At 44.9% G+C, this 19,207-nt stretch overlaps 3 protein-coding genes across 8 annotated transcripts in view; 2 read left to right on the top strand and 1 right to left on the bottom strand.

Annotated features, from left to right (window-relative positions):
• The first annotated feature begins 91 nt into the window (after nucleotides 1-91).
• On the top strand, nucleotides 92-12,617 carry XRCC6 (X-ray repair cross complementing 6). 2 transcript variants are annotated; one of them, XR_003990389.1, is made up of 12 exons: nucleotides 92-230; nucleotides 337-446; nucleotides 893-1,031; nucleotides 3,185-3,439; nucleotides 4,276-4,459; nucleotides 5,354-5,540; nucleotides 7,111-7,279; nucleotides 8,422-8,583; nucleotides 9,154-9,283; nucleotides 9,966-10,079; nucleotides 11,224-11,337; nucleotides 12,125-12,617. XR_003990389.1 is itself a non-coding variant. In XM_030478055.1 (12 exons), the coding sequence occupies exons 1-12, from the start codon at nucleotides 143-145 to the stop codon at nucleotides 12,319-12,321; spliced, it is 1,836 nt and encodes a 611-aa protein (XP_030333915.1). In that variant the 5' UTR covers nucleotides 92-142; the 3' UTR covers nucleotides 12,322-12,617. The 2 variants fall into 2 exon arrangements, 1 of the variants encoding a protein (XP_030333915.1); XM_030478055.1 differs by having other exon boundaries at nucleotides 9,966-10,066.
• Nucleotides 12,618-14,006: 1,389 nt separating this feature from the next.
• SNU13 (small nuclear ribonucleoprotein 13) lies at nucleotides 14,007-18,230 on the bottom strand. The gene is made up of 3 exons (XM_030478056.1): nucleotides 17,688-18,230; nucleotides 16,757-16,877; nucleotides 14,007-15,913 (listed from the first exon to the last, which is right to left on the bottom strand). Exons 1-3 carry the CDS (start codon nucleotides 17,688-17,690, stop codon nucleotides 15,651-15,653), a joined length of 387 nt encoding a protein of 128 aa, XP_030333916.1. The 5' UTR covers nucleotides 17,691-18,230; the 3' UTR covers nucleotides 14,007-15,650.
• MEI1 (meiotic double-stranded break formation protein 1) overlaps nucleotides 17,931-19,207 on the top strand; it is a 37,276-nt gene continuing 35,999 nt past the window's right edge. For 3 of the 5 annotated variants that reach the window (XR_003990387.1, XR_003990388.1, XM_030478051.1), the window contains exons 1-2: nucleotides 17,931-18,047; nucleotides 18,280-18,403. Coding sequence is in view for 1 of the 5 variants with exons in the window: in XM_030478051.1 (XP_030333911.1) it covers nucleotides 17,931-18,047; nucleotides 18,280-18,403 (241 nt within the window). In the remaining 4 variants the exon portion in view is untranslated. Of the gene's footprint in view, nucleotides 18,048-18,193; nucleotides 19,060-19,207 lie in introns of those variants that run through there. The other 2 variants (XM_030478054.1, XM_030478053.1) reach the window with 2 other exon arrangements.

Below are 19,207 nucleotides of genomic sequence, written 5' to 3' on the forward strand. Positions count from 1 at the left end.
GGCGGGGAGGCGTGGCTTCCCTCGGGAGAGTCAGGGCCATTGGTCAGGGTCTCTATGGAGGGCGGGTCCCAGGGTGAGGGTTGGTTGGGCGTGGGGCGCGGGTGCCCGCGGCTTCGCTGGGACTTGCGCGGCGGTGGGAGACATGTCGGATTGGGTGTCCTACTACCGGGGCGAGGGGCCGCAGGAGGACGAGGAGGAGGAGCAGGACGAGGAGAGGGCTGAGGCGGTCGGTAAGGGCTCACCCCTCCTCGCAGGGGGCAGGCCGGGGCTCGCTCCCCTCGTGGGTCAGCGGGCGGAGCGGGCCGCTGCTAAGGCTGTTCCCCCCCTGTTCCGTAGCGGATTACAGGTTCTTAGGTCGGGACAGCCTCGTTTTCTTAGTGGATGCGTCCAAGGGCATGTTTGAGCCCGACGGGGACGGCGCGACTCCCTTTGACATGGCCATCCAGGTAAGGCTGCTCGGGGACCGGGTAGTTTCCCGGCCTGGGCTGTGGGTGGAAGGGCCCTGGGGCACTCGAGCAACCCGAGGTTGAAGGATGACCGTGGGATTGGAAGATCTGTTGTCTGGCGGGCCGTGTCCAGAGTTGGGCAAGGGACATGTGTATAGAGAGCAATGGATCAGCGTTCAGCGTTCAGCGTGGATCTTGCTTGTAGAAAGAGAATGCTAATGAAAAAATACCCAAGGCTGTGTACTGAAAGAGATCTCTTGAAAAACAAGAACCCCAAACTCTTTCTGCGGGGGAAATGCAGCTTAAAGCATTTGTTATGGTTCCTCTGTTTGCTGGAATCTGCTTGTATAAACACCTAATTGCCAAAGACAAAACTTTTGCACCCTTACCACAACTGATTTTCTTTGTGCTTTGACCTGTGTGCATTTTTTTCCTTTTTTCCCCAGTGCATCTGGAGTGTGTACACCAGCAAAATCATTAGTAGTGACAGGGACCTGTTGGGTGTGGTGTTCTATGGTACGGAAGAGAACAAGAACTCAGCAGATTTCAAGCACGTCTATGTTCTTCAGGAGCTGGACAATCCAGGTAGAGGCAGTAAAGTGATACTAAGGTCACATAGAGAGATGGAGTAAGGAAATCTGTGTAGCAGCATTGTCAGTAACAGATTTCTCTGAAAACAGCTGTCAGATTAACAAAAAGGTTGCTGTTACTGAGGTGTGTTGGGGAGGAGTAGGTTTAGAAATTTATTGAAAGCAGGGAAACTTAGTAGGAGCTTAACTTTTTCTGTTGTAGTTGGGTCAGATCCCTTTCCTATGTATTTTCTTCTATTTTAATGTGGTGGTTCACTTGCTGTGTGCTAAACCTAAGAGGATCTTAACAGAACTCTTGAAGACCCATCATGTGTTTGCCACACTTCAGAAAAACATGTGTGCATGCTAAGGCCCCACGGATTCCAGCTGGTGGAAAGTATCACAGAATGGCTGAGGTTGGATGTGATTTCTGGAGGTTGTCTTGTCCAACCTTCCTGCTCAAGCAGGGTCAGCTAGAACAGGTTGTCCAATATGTTAACCTGTTCGGCGTGTTCCACCTCATGTTTTCAGAATAAGTTTTGCTGTTCTTGATTTTAACTCTTGCTTTTCTTAGAATTTCATAGAATTAATTGTAGAATCATAGAATGCCAGGTTGGAAGTGATCTCAAGGATCACCTGGTCCAACCTTTCTAGGCAAGCATGAACTAGACTAGATGTCCCAGAACCCTGTCCAGGCAAACCTTAAACGTGTCCATTGTTGGGGAATCCACCACCTCCCCAGAAGATAATTCCAGTGCCTGAGTGTTCTCACTGTGACAAATTTTTCTCTTGTGCCCAGTCAATATCTCCCCAGGAGTAACTTGTGCCCACTAGCCCTCATCTTTTCCATGTCGCTCCTAGTAAAAAGGGAGTCTCCATCTTCTTTGTGGCCACCCATTATTATTAATTATTTATCAATTATCTAGCACCTGCTTGAGAATGAGTGCCAGTTGCTGAATTGGAAAAGATAGTAGGAGGAGTGCAAAGAATGCACGCTAATAGTTGCAGATTCTATGACAGCAGAGTCTTGTGGGGGGATTTTGCCTCCTAGCTTTTATTAGCAGCCTTTATCTCTGAGGAGGTTTGATTTAATTTTCTTAACTAGGAGGTGCAGGTTTAATAACACATGGGGTTCTCCCGAAAGAACTGTGCCTTGTCCTAGTTTCAGAATTAATTGCAACAGGGACCTGACAAGACTGATTTAGCTTCTTCTCCCTTTTCTGGCAGCAGGCACCTTAGGCTTCTTGCACATCCTTTTTCCTCTTCCCTGCTTGCCCTTTGCCCTGCCTTAGAGACAGTACCTTGGCTGTGGTGATGAAGGCAGTGCAGGTGAAAGGTGGTTGTTGTTAAAAAGGAAGAGAATTGTGTATTTGCTGCTCCTGGAGAAGGAAAATAATACTGTAGTTAGTTATTATGTAGTATGTAATTATGAACACTTATGCTATTAAATGAGATTTCAAAAGTGCTATAGAATTTGAGTGAAGGACAAAGGAAGAAGCTCTGCAGAATGCAATAGCTGAAAACCAAAAAAGCTTGTGTGCCTATGTAGAGTTATGGGAGAAAATGGAGTGTGCTGTTAGACAGATGGGAAAAGGATTCACAGTTGGGTTGGAGCAATCCACAGAGCCCTGAATGTTGCTGTGCTCCACGTGGTGATCTATGGGCTGCATCTGACCTGTAGGTTGATTCTGATATGAGAAGCAGGAGAGCAGGAGGAATTCTCCGCCTTCCAATGTGCTCTGGAGACGCAGGATGTATTTCAGGCTCCTCTCCTTTCCCTGGTGGCGCAGCAGTGTGCTGTGCCTCTGCAGCAGGTGCAGTTGCTGCCTTTCCTGCTGAGCGTTTTTCCTTTCAGTGTAGAGGGTTTGTGGTACTCTGATTCCTGCCCGTTTCCCTCCCCCAGTAGGAAGAGCCCCTCATTGTTGCCAGGGCACCTGTGTCCTTTTGGCCCTAGTAGGTGCTTTCAGGTAGTAACTGGCTTGCAATATTGCAAGCATTAGGCTATGCTGAACAATTTTCTCAGAGGGGTGTTGGAAGGGCACTGCCGCAAAGGTGTGAGGGGACATGGCTCAGATGTCAACTGCAAGGGCCCCTTGCTGCATATTTAGAAGAGTTTGTGGTACTTCTTTCAATATTTCTAATGCATGTGAATGTTGTTATCCCCCTTAGGTGCAAAGCGTGTCCTAGAGCTGGACCAATACAGGGGAGACAAAGGACAAGTCCTTTTCCGTGACACCTTTGGCCACAATGCTGACTATTCACTGGGTGAAGCACTCTGGGCCTGCTCTAATCTCTTCAGTGATGTCCGAGTCAGACTGAGCCACAAAAGGATCATGCTCTTCACCAACGAGGATGACCCTCATGCCAATGACAGTGTTAAAGCCAAGATGGCCAGGACCAGAGCTGGTGATCTGAGAGACACAGGTCATTATTTTCCCCTTTAGTTTCAAGCAGAATAGAAGTGATGTATCCTTGCAGCAGATGTTAACTGCATTGCAAGTTTGTAATGGAAAAAGAACATAAAATCATCAGAACCGGTGAAGTTTTCTGAAACTTCCTAAATTAGAAATCTGGTATTTAAGCTAAATTAGAAAATTTGCTATCCAATCTGGTATCCAGCAACTAATGTTTGTTTTCTAGGATCTCTTTTTCTACTTCAATAGCATAAATCAGGACTTGAGACGGCCATGGAAAACAAACTACTTCATTTCATTGTTCCACCATTTTCCAGGAAGAGAATAATAACACTAAGTTAACACAAAAGGAAAATTACTTTAATGGCTCCATTTTGAATTATCTGAAGAGCAAGCAACCTGAGCTCAGTGACTAGGGAGCAAATGCTTCTTTTATTCAACTATGTAGCTGTGGTAACCAGTGTTTCTGGAGTTCAGCAGATGTGCTGGATTTAGAAGCTGTGAGGCTTCCTTAATCCATTAGCCCTTAAAACTGGGAACGGGGAATTTCTGAACTCATTAGTTGCATCTGTGCCTGAGGGAGCTGCTTCATACACAATGTTGTCCAGATTCTTAATTAGGGAGGAAACATTTTCTGTGCTTCATTGTTTAGACTGAAGTTGAAGAATGTCTTTTGCCTCTTTCCCTAGAAAATTTCAAATCTGGTGCAGATGACAATTTGGAGCTTATTCTTGCTTAAATTCTTTGTATAAATAGAGAAATCTGAGGATGCTGAGAAATAATGCTGATGTAAGAAAAAAGCTGTTTCTGTGATCCTCCTCCTCCTATCTCTTACTTTGTTCCTAGGTATCATCCTGGACTTGATGCACTTGAAGAAGCCTGGAGGGTTTGATATCTCTTTGTTCTACAGGGATATAGTAAACATAGCAGAGGATGAGGACCTTGGAATCCAACCTGAGCAGTCAGAGAAACTGGAACATCTCATGAAGAAAGTGCGAGCAAAGGAGACAAAGAAACGGACTTTAGCCAGGTTTGTGCCTAGTTATTCTAGATAATATTCTAGAAATTCTGGTTATTATAGAAATATCCTAGATATTTCATTTAAACCTGATGCCTTCTTAGACTGCATCTCACCTCCCTCCTCTGGAATAATTGGAATGTAAAGACATCAGTGCTTGTATTCCTCAATCTTAATTCCTTAGGCCAAGATTGGTGTTTCTTCCCTTGCTTCCAAGGATATTTGTCCTTGGTGGATGAGAAGAGTGGAGGTCGAAGCTTGGCTTCCTTTTTTCCTGTGTGTGACATCTCCTGTATTGAGCTTGTCCAGGCATGATAATTTTTTAAAAAATGACATCATTGTCCAGTAAAATACCAAAAAATCTTCAACATGTGAAATAGTTTGTAGTGAAATCTGATTGAAATGAGGCTATTCTTACTGGTGTTAACTTAGGAAAACATGCCTCAATATGAATGGTAAGTATTTTGGCCTGTTATGAAATAGTTCTATGTGGCCAGTCTGTCTAGGCACTTGGTGTGGATTCACATAGCTTTGATATTTCTGATCTCCTACTGAAAGATTAAAGATACTTACAGGGAGATTAGAGGGATCTTGACAAAGCAGATAGAAAGTATTTTTGGAACCATTGTCTCCCTAACAGTTGTGTTTTTAAAGGAGTGAGTTCATAGCAGAATGATGTGAAAGCACAGTAAGGGAGTGAACTTCCCTTAACAGCCTAGAAGGTTTTTTTAAAATATATATTAAAAAATCCCAACCTGAGCTGTTGTCACTGGCATTCTTGCTCAGATACATGTGATTTTGGGGGGAGAAGGAGGAGGGCAGAGAAAATAAGTTATCTGAGGAGATTACTTTCTTTTGCAAGTGATCTTTCAGAAGCCTCAAGTCTGTATCTGCTTTTTTACACAGGTTAAATCTGTATCTGAACAAAGATCTGTCGCTTTCTGTCGGTGTTTACAACCTTCTTCACAAAGCTTATAAGCCCTATCCGGTGAAGCTTTATCGGGAAACTAATGAACTGGTTAAAATAAAAACAAGGATGTTTAATGCGCAAACAGGCAGCTTGCTCCTGCCTAGTGACACAAAAAGGGCTCAGGTAAAAAACTGATTATGTGCCTGCTTTTTCCTGTGTTGGGGGGGAGGAGATGCTGATTATCTTGCTGCTTTTGGTTATGTTTCACTTTCAAGATCAGATGCGGAAATATTTACATCTGTATGCCCCTGGGGACAGCCTGGTCACTTTGTAAGCTATGTGTGAAAACAGGCTAAGAAAGTTGGGGTTGTTCAGCCTGGAGAAGAGAAGCTGCGTGCAGACCTCACAGCAGCCTTCCAGTATCTGAAGGGGGCCTACAAGGATGCTGGAGAGGGACTCTTCATTAGGGACTGTAGCGATAGGACAAGGGGTGATGGGTTTAAACAGGGGAAGTTCAGGTTAGATACATGGAACAAGTTCTTCACTGTGAGGGTGCTGAGGCACTGGAAGAGGTTGCCCAAAAGAGTGGTAAATGCTCCATGTCTGGCAGTGTTCAAGGCCAGGTTGGACAGAGCCGTGGGCGACATGGTCTAATGTGAGGCGTCCCTGCCCATGACAAGGGGTTGAAACTAGATGATCTTAAGGTCCTTTCCAACCCTAACTCTTCTGTAATTCTATGCAGAGTAAGAGTGGGTTGTTCCTTTAGCGTGGCTGTCAAGAGAAAGCATAGCCACTAGTGGAAGTGTGCTTAGGGACACAGGTTATTTTTTTTCTGTAAGGCAGAACCAGGTTGTCAGAGCTTGACCTTATGTGGCCTCGTGCTGTCACTGTTCATTTTATTTTTGGATTCACTAGGAACAGATTTTGTCCATTTTATTGAACAGACAAGTGTGAATCATAGGGGGTAGGGGAGTGTTGGAGCTTTTTTCCAAACAAGAACAAAAAAGGGTGTATTCTGCTTGATAGTTTGGCTGATATAGATTAAATGTCACGTTCTGTTCAGGCACAGCCTTATTTCAAAGCAGGATATGCAGTTGCTAGGTATATTGTTGCAAGTGCACAAACGTGTTCTTTTATGCCAGAGGTTCTTAAAGTAGTTGTCTGAAGATTAAATATTAAGCTTGTTTATACTGGACATTAGTTTCTTCAAATAAAGTACAGGAGATGAACAGAAAGCTGCGCATTAAGCTGTGATGTCTAACTTCAGCAGCTGGACTACAATATGCTTTTGTGACCTATCAAAAGCATTGTTCCTCGGTCACTGTTTCTGCCAGGAGTAGATAGCTGATGTGCATCTGCTGAAGCAAGTGTAGAATCAGACAGGACCTCTGAAAATGTCTGGTCCAACCCAGCCTGGATCAAGACTCACAAAACCAGATCAGGTCACTCAGGGTTTGTTTGGGGCAGCTCTGAAGAACTGCAAGGAATGGATGTGATGGTCTCTCTGTGCCAGGGCTTAACCATTGTCTTAGAAAAGTGCATTTTGCTAATGTCCAGGTGGAATTTCCCTTGGGATGATGATCACAGACTGAGGCTTGCCACTTCAGTGTGCACTAATGATGAGACTTTGCTCTGTCTTGTCTGAAATCCTTTTTTCAGTAGTGGAAGACAGCAATTGCATCCTCTTCCTGCTCCCTCCCCCTGCAAGTTTTTTTATGCTGCCAGTACTACTGTCTGCTCTTCCCTGGTTTAGACATATGGAAACCGCCAGATTGTGCTGGAGAAAGAGGAAACAGAAGAATTGAGACGCTTTGGTTCTGCAGGCTTGTATCTGATTGGCTTCAAACCACTGTCAGTGCTAAAACAGCACCACCATATCAGGCCCTCCCAGTTCATCTATCCTGAGGAGTCCCTAATAAGTGGTAAGTAAAGACAGCAAGAGAAGATTCACCACCTTGCATTAGGGTAACCAGCTGATTCATAGTGGTTTTGAGCCGTTTGGGATCATTGAATGTAAAATCTTTGTCTAACATAAAAACTTGCTAATGTTAAAAAGTATAGGATTTACAGTTACTGACCCTCTCAGCTGCAGGTTAATTCTTGTTTTCTTCAATAGCAGAGGAGTTGATTGGATTTCCATGTTTCATTCGTCATGACAAGCAGCTAATCAAACGATGCAGATGTAGTCCCAAAATATTTGGTTTTGTCATTTGTGAAAGTGAAGGATCATAGTACCTGAATAGAAGGCAAAGGTGGTTAAACCCACCCCCCCCCCCAACAAAAATCAAACCCCAGACCAGTGAAGATAATTGCTGGGTTTAAGTCCATATCAGCTCAAAGTGGAAACAATACTCAAGAAGTATAGTTGAATTAACAGCACTTTATGGGCTTGTGAAGAGAGGAGAGGATGCTTAGGACAGCTTTTTCTCCCTTTCTTACATGTGCATGTACGTCTGCTTGTTTAGAAATATAGTATGAGTGCATCCAAAACTTCAGAAGTAAAGAAAAAATTCTAGTTCCTCAATCTACTGGTGGATAGAGAAGGCTGAGTTATGACTAGATACTTTGCAGTGGCTGACTAAAAATCTTTACACAAGCTTCTCCAGCCTGTCACTTTCCTGAATCAAACACCTCACTTATATGTCAGTCTTTTCCTGACCACCATATTTGGTAAAATACAAGGCAAATGTGTGCATCAAGAGAGGGATACTGCAGTCTGAATTCTTACTGTTACTTCTGCAAAGGTTCTATGATGTGCTGCTACTATGATGCCCCACCGGCCCAGAAAGAGGCTTTGTAGATACCTGTTTACAACTTTAAACTGTATTTGATAGCTCTGATGCTCATGATTTCATTTCTTTCACCAGAGTTCTCACTGCTCTGATCAGGAGAGACGCTAATGTTATCATTTTCAAGGGCTCACCCTTCCAAAAGTTGCTTTTTACCTCTCCAATATTTCAAGCATTTCAAAGAAGTCACAGGTTTTGAATCTGATTTCTGGGGTTACATTCCTGAACAAAGGAGCAAAGCTGTCAGTCTGACCAATTCAGTCTTTACTTTGCAGGGAGTACAACGCTATTTAATGCCTTATTGATGAAATGCCTGGAGAGGGAAATGATGATACTGTGCAGATATACTGCCCGGCAGAACACCCCTCCTCGCTTTGTGGCCCTGGTTCCCCAGGAGGAAGAGGTGGATGAGCAGAAAGTGCAGATAGCTCCTCCAGGTATGGGAAAAGATGCTGCGTTTCCCGGCACGATTCAGCTGAGTGGGGAATGATTAGGGAGCAAAGGCAGACTCTTGCTCTTTTGCATTTTCTTACTTCTTTAAGCAGAAAATCCTCTTCTGGGAGGATGTAAAGTAGGGAAATGACACTGCTTGTGTACAAAGTAAAGCATTTCAGAAATAACATGTGGGCACTAACTTAATTTTCACACAAGCCTTTATCAAGCTTATATGCAGTGAGAGATGGGGAAGGTGGACAAGTTGATCTCCTTCATAAAAAGCAAGTCACAAGTATCCCACTCTTAGCTATGCATTTAGTTGGAATCTCTTTCAATAAGCCATTAGTGATGTTGATTTTATATATATAAAATATATTATTGAGATTGGGATTGAACGTCATGCTGTAGGTACTAGGAAGTGTATGAATCGCTGTTGTGTACAAAAAAGTAGCTAGGTAATTTGGAATCATCCGACCTAGTTAGATAATAAGCATCTTGGTCTTTTCCATAAATTATCATTCTGAGGCTGTAGTTCTGTATAACTGTTCTCTTACTCCCTCTCTTCTGTATAGGCTTCCACATCATCTTCCTGCCATATGCAGATGACAAGCGAAAGGTTGATTTTACAGAAAAGTTGCCAGCCAGTCGAGAGCAGGTGGACAAAATGAAGGAAATAGTTCAAAAACTCCGTTTCAAATACAGGTACGTGGAGATAAATAGCATGCAGGGGGTGGCACAGGGAAGAAAGCACAACGCTGTTGTTTGCTCTATTGCACACATTGGTCAGCTGTGGTGTCCACGAGATGAGATTTTGATGTATTTTGATGCAAATTGCTTCTGTTTGCAGTAGCTTTGTCCAAACTTTATTCTTAATCATTCTGGATACCCAGGCACCACATGCTTTATGTAGCAGGTTCTGGAGTTCTTTACAGAATTGCTCTTGTTCTCTGGGCTGTTGTCATTTGTTGCAGAGGTATCGCATTTTATTGTGGTTCTGCCAATCTATTGCAGATCAGACTGGAATTGTTTAAATTAGAGCACTTTAGAGGGAATAGTTAGGCCTTTCTCATTACAGCAAGGATACATTTTATGAAGTGCTTTTATAGGAGATCTTTTCCTACGTATATAGAAAGTGGCATAACTGTTATTAAAGTGGAATGCCACTGTCTCCATTTCTCTCACAGAGCTTTCTAATGGGGTTGATGCATGACAGGATAGTGATTCAGCAGGTAAATTGAAAAGAGGAAAAGCAGTTCTTCTGATGAGATGGATCATTGGAGGAGAAAGAGGGTAGTTTTATTTTGAAAGAAGTTGGGGGTAGATCTTACACGTCTTGTCTGTCTTCTTGGCAACATTCATTGATGTTTTGGGGGATTCTTGACAGGATTGACAGCTTTGAGAACCCCGTTTTGCAACAGCACTTCAGGAATCTGGAGGCTTTGGCGCTGGGTTTGCTCGAACCAGAACAAGCTGAGGATCTTACAAGTGAGAATTGTTGGTGGGTGCAAAGGGAGGTGGGGCAGAGGGCTCTTGACTTAGTTCAAAGTCAGAGATGTGCTGCTAAAAACCCAAAATTCTTTTAAAAATATTTCAGTTGTGTGCAGTTCCAAGATGTAGAATTCTGGATGTGTCCATTCTGAAATATTGAAATTTTTAAATTCTGTCACTTTCTAAATGCTGTCACTTTTAAGGTGAAGGAAAAATTGTTCACTTTACCCTCCAAAATTAAAATTGAATCACCTTTTTTCTATGGTGACAAAAGTTTTTTCATAAATCCCTTTCTTCAAGAATCTAATTAATATTTCAGTCTGATAAATGAGCAGAATTACTTATAGAATTATCCTGCTAAGAGGCAGTGATGCCACCTTGTGGCTGTGAGAGTTCCTAGGTAGGAGTATCTTGTCAAAGGATAGAAATCTACTCCTGAAGGAGAAACTCCTTTTTTAAAATGATGATGTACTCCAGGAACAGTGTTAGAGTAACTATTTGTCTCTTCTGAAGAGACACCTAAGAAATTATCTCAGTCCCTGTGCTAGATATCATACAAGCTGTTTTGCCACAAACTACTTGCAACCTTAGGTAGTAACCTGTTGTATTCTAAATATAAATTGTATTCTAAATACCTGTTGTATTCTAAATATAAATTGTATTCTAAATATTTAAGATTAGACCTGGGTAACAGCACAAGCAAGTGGGAGATCTTTTACGTCGATTCCAGTGTGTCAGTGTCAGTTTTGTTCTACATATAATTTTCTTGTTCAGGGATATGTGCGAGTCCGTTACATAACATACGATACAGACTTTTGATATTATCAAGAGCTGTAAATTTCTCATTTGTGGGTATCATAACATAGGTCTTTGCATTTCGCTTGCTTGCAAGATGCTTGCATGCTAGTTATTACAGAAGCACAATTGTGTTGGTTGTAGAATCATAGAATCACAGACTAGTTTGTGTTGGAGGGACCTTAAAGCTCATCCAGTTCCAACCCCCTGCCACAGGCAGGGACATCTTCCACTAGACCAGGCTGCTCAAGGCCCTGTCCAACCTGGCCTTGAACACTGCCAGGGATGGGGTGTGATGGCCTTGTTTAGAATTTCCTATCATCACTGTGTTTTTTGAGAGGGCATATCTTTTTTGTCAGTGCCAAAGGTTGAAGAGATGAATCGCAGGTTGGGCAACCTGGTGGAGGAATTTAAGCAGCTGGTTTATCCCCCTGACTACAATCCCAATGGGAAGTCTGTAAAGCAAAACCAAGGTAAGTGATGATGGTGCAGACACACAACACGGTGTCTGTATTCTGTTTAGAGCCCTAAAGTTTTCAGTTCATCTCGTAGTTTAAAGAAGCCACTTGTGCAACAGCTTTCCTACGCATCTCCACAACGAAGTGGATTTATGTCCAGTGGTGATTCCTAGGGAGCAGAGGAGATTGTGGTATCCAGTTGAACTGCTGAAATGAGAAATTGCATAGTGAAGTATTGGAAGCAATGTGGGTAAATGATTGCAAATTTTTTTTTTTTTTTTTTTTTTTTTTTTTAAATTTTGGGGGTGTTTTTTTATGACAGGGTAGTAAAATTGTTTGTGCTTTCAGCTTGTGTTGGCAGGGCAGCAGACTTTTATGCATGGGCTGTTTAGCGAGTCCAAGGTGAGCATCTTTAGGGCTAAATGGCTAAGCAACGCTGAAGTACATGTGTAGTTTGGGAGTCTATGAAACTCTGCATAAAGTGGTAGTGTCAGCTGAGCTCCCTGTGGAATCATTGCATTCTGCTGTCTCAGTGAGAATCCCTTAAAAGTTTTATTTTGGGGTCATCTTTTCATCAGAACACAAAGTTTCAAACTTGAGTTTGAGATGACTCCTATCAGTGAAATACTACATGACTTATGTAGTGGGTGACACCTACTTAAAACAAAATGTGGAAACTAGGTCTGTGAGCTGTTACAGTACCATGTGCTAGCTGCCATTAACAGAGTTGTGTATAAGAAACATTGATGTCTTTCTATTGAGAAACTTTAAAATCTTGGTGATCTAAAATTTCTCTTTCTAGCTTCTGATGGTCCAGCGAAGAAGAGGGTCAAGGTAGAAATCTCAAAAGATGAGCTGCGGAGTCATGTACAGAAGGGCACTCTGGGCAAGCTCACTGTACCTGTTCTGAAGGATGCATGCAGGCTTTATGGGCTGAAGGGTGGGGGGAAGAAGCAGGAGCTCATGGATGCGTTAACTGAATACTTTAACGAGCACTGAGCAGGAGTGGAAGGCCCTGGTTGACTGCAATCTGCTTAAAATTGTGGTTGTCTTATGTGGATGCTTATGTGTCTATTTAATCTTGCTGTGGAGAAGGCGACTAAATGTTGCTGAATCAGGCAGTGGAGAAATTTTTTACTCTTACTTGTGAAACATCTCTGCAAAGTTGGATTCTGTTCACAGTAGCCAAAGGCAGAATTAAAGTCCCTGCTAACTCAGGTCACCCACTGCAAGTGAACACAGTTGTGCCTTCCTTGTTTCTTAATAAAAGTTATTTTGGACTTCTTACTTTGCAACACTGGCTATACCATCTTTGCATCATAAAGACAGCAAAACTCACTTCAGTGTGAGTAAGAAAACAGAATGATTGGTGTTAACAGCCCCACATGAATTCAAGCAGCAGGTCACGTCTGTGTGCTGACAGGCAGTTTAAACATGGTATATTACTCTCCTACTCTCCAAAACAGCCGGTCAGTATCAGTACTTGTAATCACTTGTAATCAGATTGGGTTCTTTTCCGCCACTGGTGTTACAAAGATTACCAGCAGATCATAAAGGAGAAAATCATCATGGGAAGCGGTTGCCAATCCTTTGGACAACAAGCCAGCACTTCACAAAGCTGCACAGGCAGGTTTTCCATTGTTAATTTGTAATAGAAAAAAATGGTTTTAAAAAAAGGGGATGGGGAAATCATGTTTCCTGGAAGGCTGCAAGCACTTACCCCAATTAAATTACTGAGATGGCACAGAGCTTTTTACCTCTGCAGTGCGTGAGTCAGACTATTGTGCAAGCTTCTGTACTCAGATCTGTGCTTTAAAACCAGAAAAGTGGCAAGTTGTGGAGAGTAGCTCTTGTTACCTCTAGTTGATTTCTGGGTTTTTAATCATGGTTGTGGAGACTGCACATGGGGCTATGTTTCGGTTTTTAAACTTCCACCCCAGCGTGCTCCACCTGTCTTGCAGTGCAGGATGACTAAAACCAGTAGTCACTGGTCTAGGAAACACTACTAATTGTTTAGCTAAACTGTAACTTTGTACGGGATGCAAACATGGGATACATGAGGTGTCATTCTGGTCTGTGTAGTGTTATTAGTGTTCAGGGATTCCTGTGTTTGGCACAGAAACTATTAGGCAATGTACTGAAGAATTAAGCCATGTATTAAGGTTGTGCCCGTGCTGTAGCGTGTGGCACATGTATCAGAGCCAGCTCTTGACCACTCACTGCCTTTGCACTGTGATCACCCTAGCTGTGCCAGCATGCTGCTCACTTCCACAGCTCCTCTCCAAAGACCAGCTAGCCCCCACTGAGCTCTGCAGCACTGGAGCTACATAGTCCATTATACTTCTAATCATCCTGCATTATAGTAGTTATTTTTAATAAAGATCTGTCTAAGCAATCTATTTCTTTTGCCCTTTGGCAAAGAAGTTACTATAAACACTTGTCTTAGCAAGACTTGAAGGCAATAAAACAGTGTGTCTCCTGTCCTTAATTCTGTGAATTTTCATTCCCCAAATGCCCTTGTTAACTCTTGGCTTGCTAACACCCAGGCACAGTATGTTCCAGGTTTTGGATGATTGTAGCACATTTGTTCTAGGTTATTAGATCTTCCTCATGGCTTTTTGTGTGTGTTAATAGCATAAAGCAGACTTTTAAAAGGGAAGGCTGCAGAGCAGAAAATTAGACCATTTTGCTTGCTCAAGAATCCTTTATTTCCGCTCCTTATGTGCTGTCTTACATCAGCTATCTTGGCAGGGTACGACAGGGCAAATCCTTTGCAAAATTGTGGTTTTAAGTACTAGTTCAACAATCAGCATCAGTAGAAGGGAACAGCAGCCTTTCTAAACCTCATACACATGAAAAGGCTCCAAAATCTTTGCATTAAGTTTACCTCAGCAAGGATATTACTGTTATCAGCCATTTACAAAGATACACAGACACAATTTGTCTTCAGTCTTTCATGAGCTGATTTCATCAACTTGGGATGTACTTAGTAAAGGTATGAAGTTAGTGCCTCTATGGAAACATTACAGAACTTACTTTCCCTTCTGCTATTGCACCTATTGGTCTTTCCACACTAGCTTTGGCACCCTGCAGTAGAAGGCAGGTTTGATATGATCTATTTCAACACAGAGGTTTAGACTTTTCTCCTTAGAGCAGTAAGTGGATTTTGTTACACAATATGCATTTAACTAAAGGTAGCTCAAGAAAACCACCATTAATCCAGAACGCAGGTGGCGCTTCACGCTTTCCCAAAGCATGGGATGATCTGGCGTTCTCTTCTTGAGACACAGGTTGATTTATCTGAAAAATTACTTGTTCTCTATTGTCTCAGACCCATGACTTACAGGGTTCATCTTCAGTTGGGTGACTACAGTACAATAGCTGCCCTAAAAGCACAGTATTTTTTATAACTATCAGCCACATGTAGGGTACTTGTCAGCCCCAGCAGGCTCCTCTCTGCCATGTTTTGTACTTGAATTCCCCAGGAAGCCCAAGCTCATTGATACAGTCCATGAAAAAACCCCATCAAACTGAAGAATTATGAAATACTGCACTGCAATAGCCTTCAGGCAATCTGAGTGGTTTAGCTTTACAAGTAGGAACACGTCAGTTAGTTGCAAATGCTTCCTCGAGGGAATAACAGTAATATTTAGCTTTGTCAGCAATTTTATTTTTCTTAAAAAGTCAATATTTAAAAATAAGCGAGATAAGAGATCTCCTCTTGTGCACTGCCATAAGATTTCTGCTCCCCATACACCTCTTACAGAAGTCTCTCGCCTGGTTTCAAGAAGGGTTGTGCTATGTGTACTGATCTTGGCTCTGTTCACTGCTACACAGTAGCCACTGCCTGCCTTACACGTGCTGTGCACTGCTCCATCACATAAAGCAACAGCTCCACAGGGAACCAAACCAACACACCTTATCCTCAGGCTAAACCATTCAGAACCAGTTACTCATGCCTGTTAGAGGCTGAAGCTTAGCAGAAGTACTGCAACACAGAGGAAGCTAATGGGTGAGTTAAAAAAGCCCTGAGCAGGCAGACATGGAGATAAGGAAGGGATTTCTTTTTTCTCCCCATTGTTTTAAACATCAAACTGAAAATACAATTGTACAATCACTTTTCAAGAACTAATACAATGAATATGTTGGAATAACAGAATGGGGTGGGGGGGAAGAGGCAGGAACACTAAGAATTAAGCCTTATTAAACAAAAAAATATGGCGTTTTGAAATGAAACACTGATATCAAAACAATGATCTCAACCAAAGCTAGACATTAATTCCCCCAACTCCAACTTTCCTATTCCACACAGTTAAACTTATGGGCATTTAGACCAACAGTCTTTCTATAGCTTGCTGGACAGACTGGATCTGAGGCTTTAGCTGTGATCCCTCCTTGATGGTGATGGAGCAGGCAATGACAGGCCGGGAAACGCCGCACGCCCGGCCCAGGGCTTGCTTGGAGCGCACAAACACATAAGGTACGTTCTTGTCCTCACAGAGAAGAGGGAGGTGCAGGATGATCTCCAAGGGCTCTGCATCTGCTGCCATCACAATGAACTCTGCTATCCCTCGGTTCAGTGTTTTAGTGGCTGTAAAAGAGACTGATGAGTAAGTCTAGGTCCTTCTGGAAAGCACATGTAGTGAAAAACAACTTTAGGAGATGGCATGAGCAAGAAGATCTACTGCTACCATGAGGACAGGCCAGAGGAAGGTGGCAGCTGCAGGGCCGAGGTGGGTTGTTTAGCCTGGAGAAGAGGGGACTGAGGTGGGAGCGAGGGAGACATAGCTGCTGTCTTCAACTACTTGAAGGGGACTGCAGAGGAGACAAAGCCAGACTGTCCTCATGAGTGTGCAGTAAAAATTACAAGTTGCAGACTGCTGCCTGAAGATGATTCTGGCAGTGTGCTGGAATTTTATATCCCTTCTCCCATACACACACCACCATAGGGGTTTAAGCCATGGGACATGGGTCCCGAGAGATTGTTTCTATCCATAGGGACTGCTGTTTTGAAAGTCTAACTAAGCAAAACCCCAAGCAGCCTGATCCAACTGTGAAGGGAGCCACTTTCTGAGCAGGCTGCACTAGAGGTACCCTCAAACCCAAATCTTTTTCATGGTTCTGAACTGGCCAGCCATCTGGTAATCCCAGTGCCACACTCTGAAGTACCCATGATCACAGGACACACACCAGGAACACAGCTTGGGCACCTACCAGAACTGCATACAAGCGCTGAGAAGATTTCAGCTTAGTTCTGTCCCAGAATATTGCTTAAGCAGGACAGAAGGAAGAGGAAGGAGACAGACACTTGGAAGAGCCAGACCTACATAAAGTTAGGGGTCCACAGCCAGAGAGAAAAGACAATCTCTAGCCACAGCTTCTCGCAAAACCCTTGAGATGATTTCCAGCACACTTTGCAACACACGGGTCTCACCTTCATTGGCCCCCTTGCGTAGCTGCTTATAGTTGCAGGACTGCTGCACAAGATCCAGTAGCGTTTTGGTGAGCTGTGCATCAGCCAGCGGGTAAGCTTTGGGATTCACTTCTGCCTCGCTCTAGAGAAAGGAAAAAGTGAAGACTTACATTAGGACCAAAAGGGGCCTTGTGTGGAACAACACTATATAGGCATTATGTCCACCACATGTATTGACTATTGGAATCACACCACTATTCTCATCTACTTTACACATACACTAGAAATCCCACTGCCTTTTATTTCTCAAGAGGAATTCTTCTTGAATTCAAAGTTAAGAGTGTCTCTACCCACACATTCGGCTTACACCCTATAAACTAGCAGCAGCAAACACAACTACAGGGCAGTCATCAGGCATTTGCTACTAGAGATGCTATATAAAATGAAGCATTTTAGTGCACAAATTAACAAGCTTAGGCATGAATTTTAAGGAAACCCCAGTAAGAGCACATACCGGGTTGATTTCTGCCAATTACACGCCTAGATGTTAACATCCATGGCACAGTGAAAAGGCAGCGAGGCCACAGCCGACATTAACGCCCGGCACTGCCGGAACAGCAACTTCTCAGCTCCCACCGCTGCGGTCCAGGCCCGCTGCCCCCCGCCTGCCCCACACGCGGCTGCCGCCCTGCCCAGCACATGCGCCCGCACCCCGGGTACCCCAGGGCCGCCAGCATCGCCCCCACCCCAGCTTCCTCCCTGCGGGGCAGCGCCCGAGCGGGACACCCGCGCCCGAGCGGGACACCCGCACCCGGCCGCGGCGCCCGGCCTCCACGTGCTCGCCGCCCGCAGCCGGAGACGCACCGTCCTTCCCCTTCCCCACCCCAGGCCCCCGGCGCGGCTCCCCCGGAAGAGGAGGGCGAGGCGGGGGCCGGCGCCCGGCCCCACTCACCATGGCCGCGGCCTGGGCGCTGCGGCACGGCACAATCGCTCCTGTCGGCCCGAGCGCGCGGAGCGGAAGCAGAGCGGTGCCGCCGGAAGCCGGGCGGCCGGGAGGGCGGGGCGAGCGGGAGGGGCTTCTCTGCGCCCCGGTTCCCCGCTGCCGTCGGGGGCGCGGCTGTAACACACGGTGCAGCCGGTGGCGCTGCGGGGGCCGCCAATCGGGACCTGCTGGCAGCGGCGGGGCGCTGAGGCGATGGCGGCGGGGTGCGCGCGGCCCGGCGGCGGGCACGGCGCTCGCTGGTCGCTGCCGCTCCGCCCGCCGCTCTGCCTCGCCTGCGCCGTGGAGACCCTGGGCGACGGCAGCGCCTCGGTGGGCAGCGCGGGGCGTTGGCGCCTCACGGCTGGCGTGGTGCCCCCCCCTCCCCTCAGCAGACCCCGCTCGGCTGCTCCCTTCTCCGGGGCTGAGCCTGACGCTGGCCAAGTGTTGTCATGGCGCTAGGCCAGGGGTATCCTGTGGCACTCTCCTTGCCCCGCTCAGGGTTGTGGGAGCAGCGGGTGGGCCGGGCCCAAGCGCTGACGGGTGGTTGTCTCTTGATCCGTAGTTGGTGCGCAAGAGGCACGTCCTCTCCCGGCTCCAAGATGCCCTGGCCTGGCAGGCGCTGCCGGTCATCCAGCTGCTGGCACCCGACGAGAGGGTCTGCGTTCATTTGATAGGAACTCTCTTTGGTAAGAACTCTGCTGTGGCCTCACGCAGCAGCAGGGAGAAGGCTAAAACCTTTGTTTGTGAATAGGTGTATATGTGCGAAGCTTCTCCACATTTAGAAGCAAAAAAAAGCCTCAACCCCAAACCAAGAGAATATTGAGGTACCTAATTCTGTAATTCCGCCATTCTGTGTTAGGTGCGTTATGAGCTTCATGTGGAAATCTGCCTGTCACTTGATTTAGAATAGGGTAATAAATCTCCTTCCTCCCCAAGGAGCAGGTTTGGCATGTGCATAAAGCTTTTGCAGTTTTCCAAAGCATCTTGATGTTATCTGTAAAGTCTTTCTGAAGAACAGAGGGAGTGCCTGGTGTAGGGCTGTTCCCTGAATGCCCTCCATTCTGGTGCCTCAGTGCTTTCTCCTCTTGCTGAGCTGTGGATTACATGAAGATTCAGACAGAAATGAAAGTGTGAGCTTAAAAGAGTGTTGCAGGATTTAATATCAAATTAAATGCAAAATATAAATCTACATAGCGATTTTTTTGTTCACACCACCACTTTACGTCTGTAGGAATCCTTGTAGCCACAGGACTGCAATAGCTGCTTCATTCTGCTGGGTCAGCCTCGCAGCAGAACAGCATTCAGAGGGATGCCAGAAAGTGCCTTTCCAGTAACGGTCTCTGTGAGTTTGAACGTCTCCTGCTGGTTTCTGTTTGCATACCAGTGCTGTGGGAAGGATCTTTGAAACGTCGAGTAAAATCTTGATGGAGAAGAAATAATGGTCTAAGTGAAGGAACAGTAAGGAGGAAGAGAAAGGTGGAGGGTATGAA

The sequence above is a fragment of the Strigops habroptila genome, chromosome 3 (genome assembly GCF_004027225.2).
Source record: "Strigops habroptila isolate Jane chromosome 3, bStrHab1.2.pri, whole genome shotgun sequence".
Classification (NCBI taxonomy): domain Eukaryota; kingdom Metazoa; phylum Chordata; class Aves; order Psittaciformes; family Psittacidae; genus Strigops; species Strigops habroptila.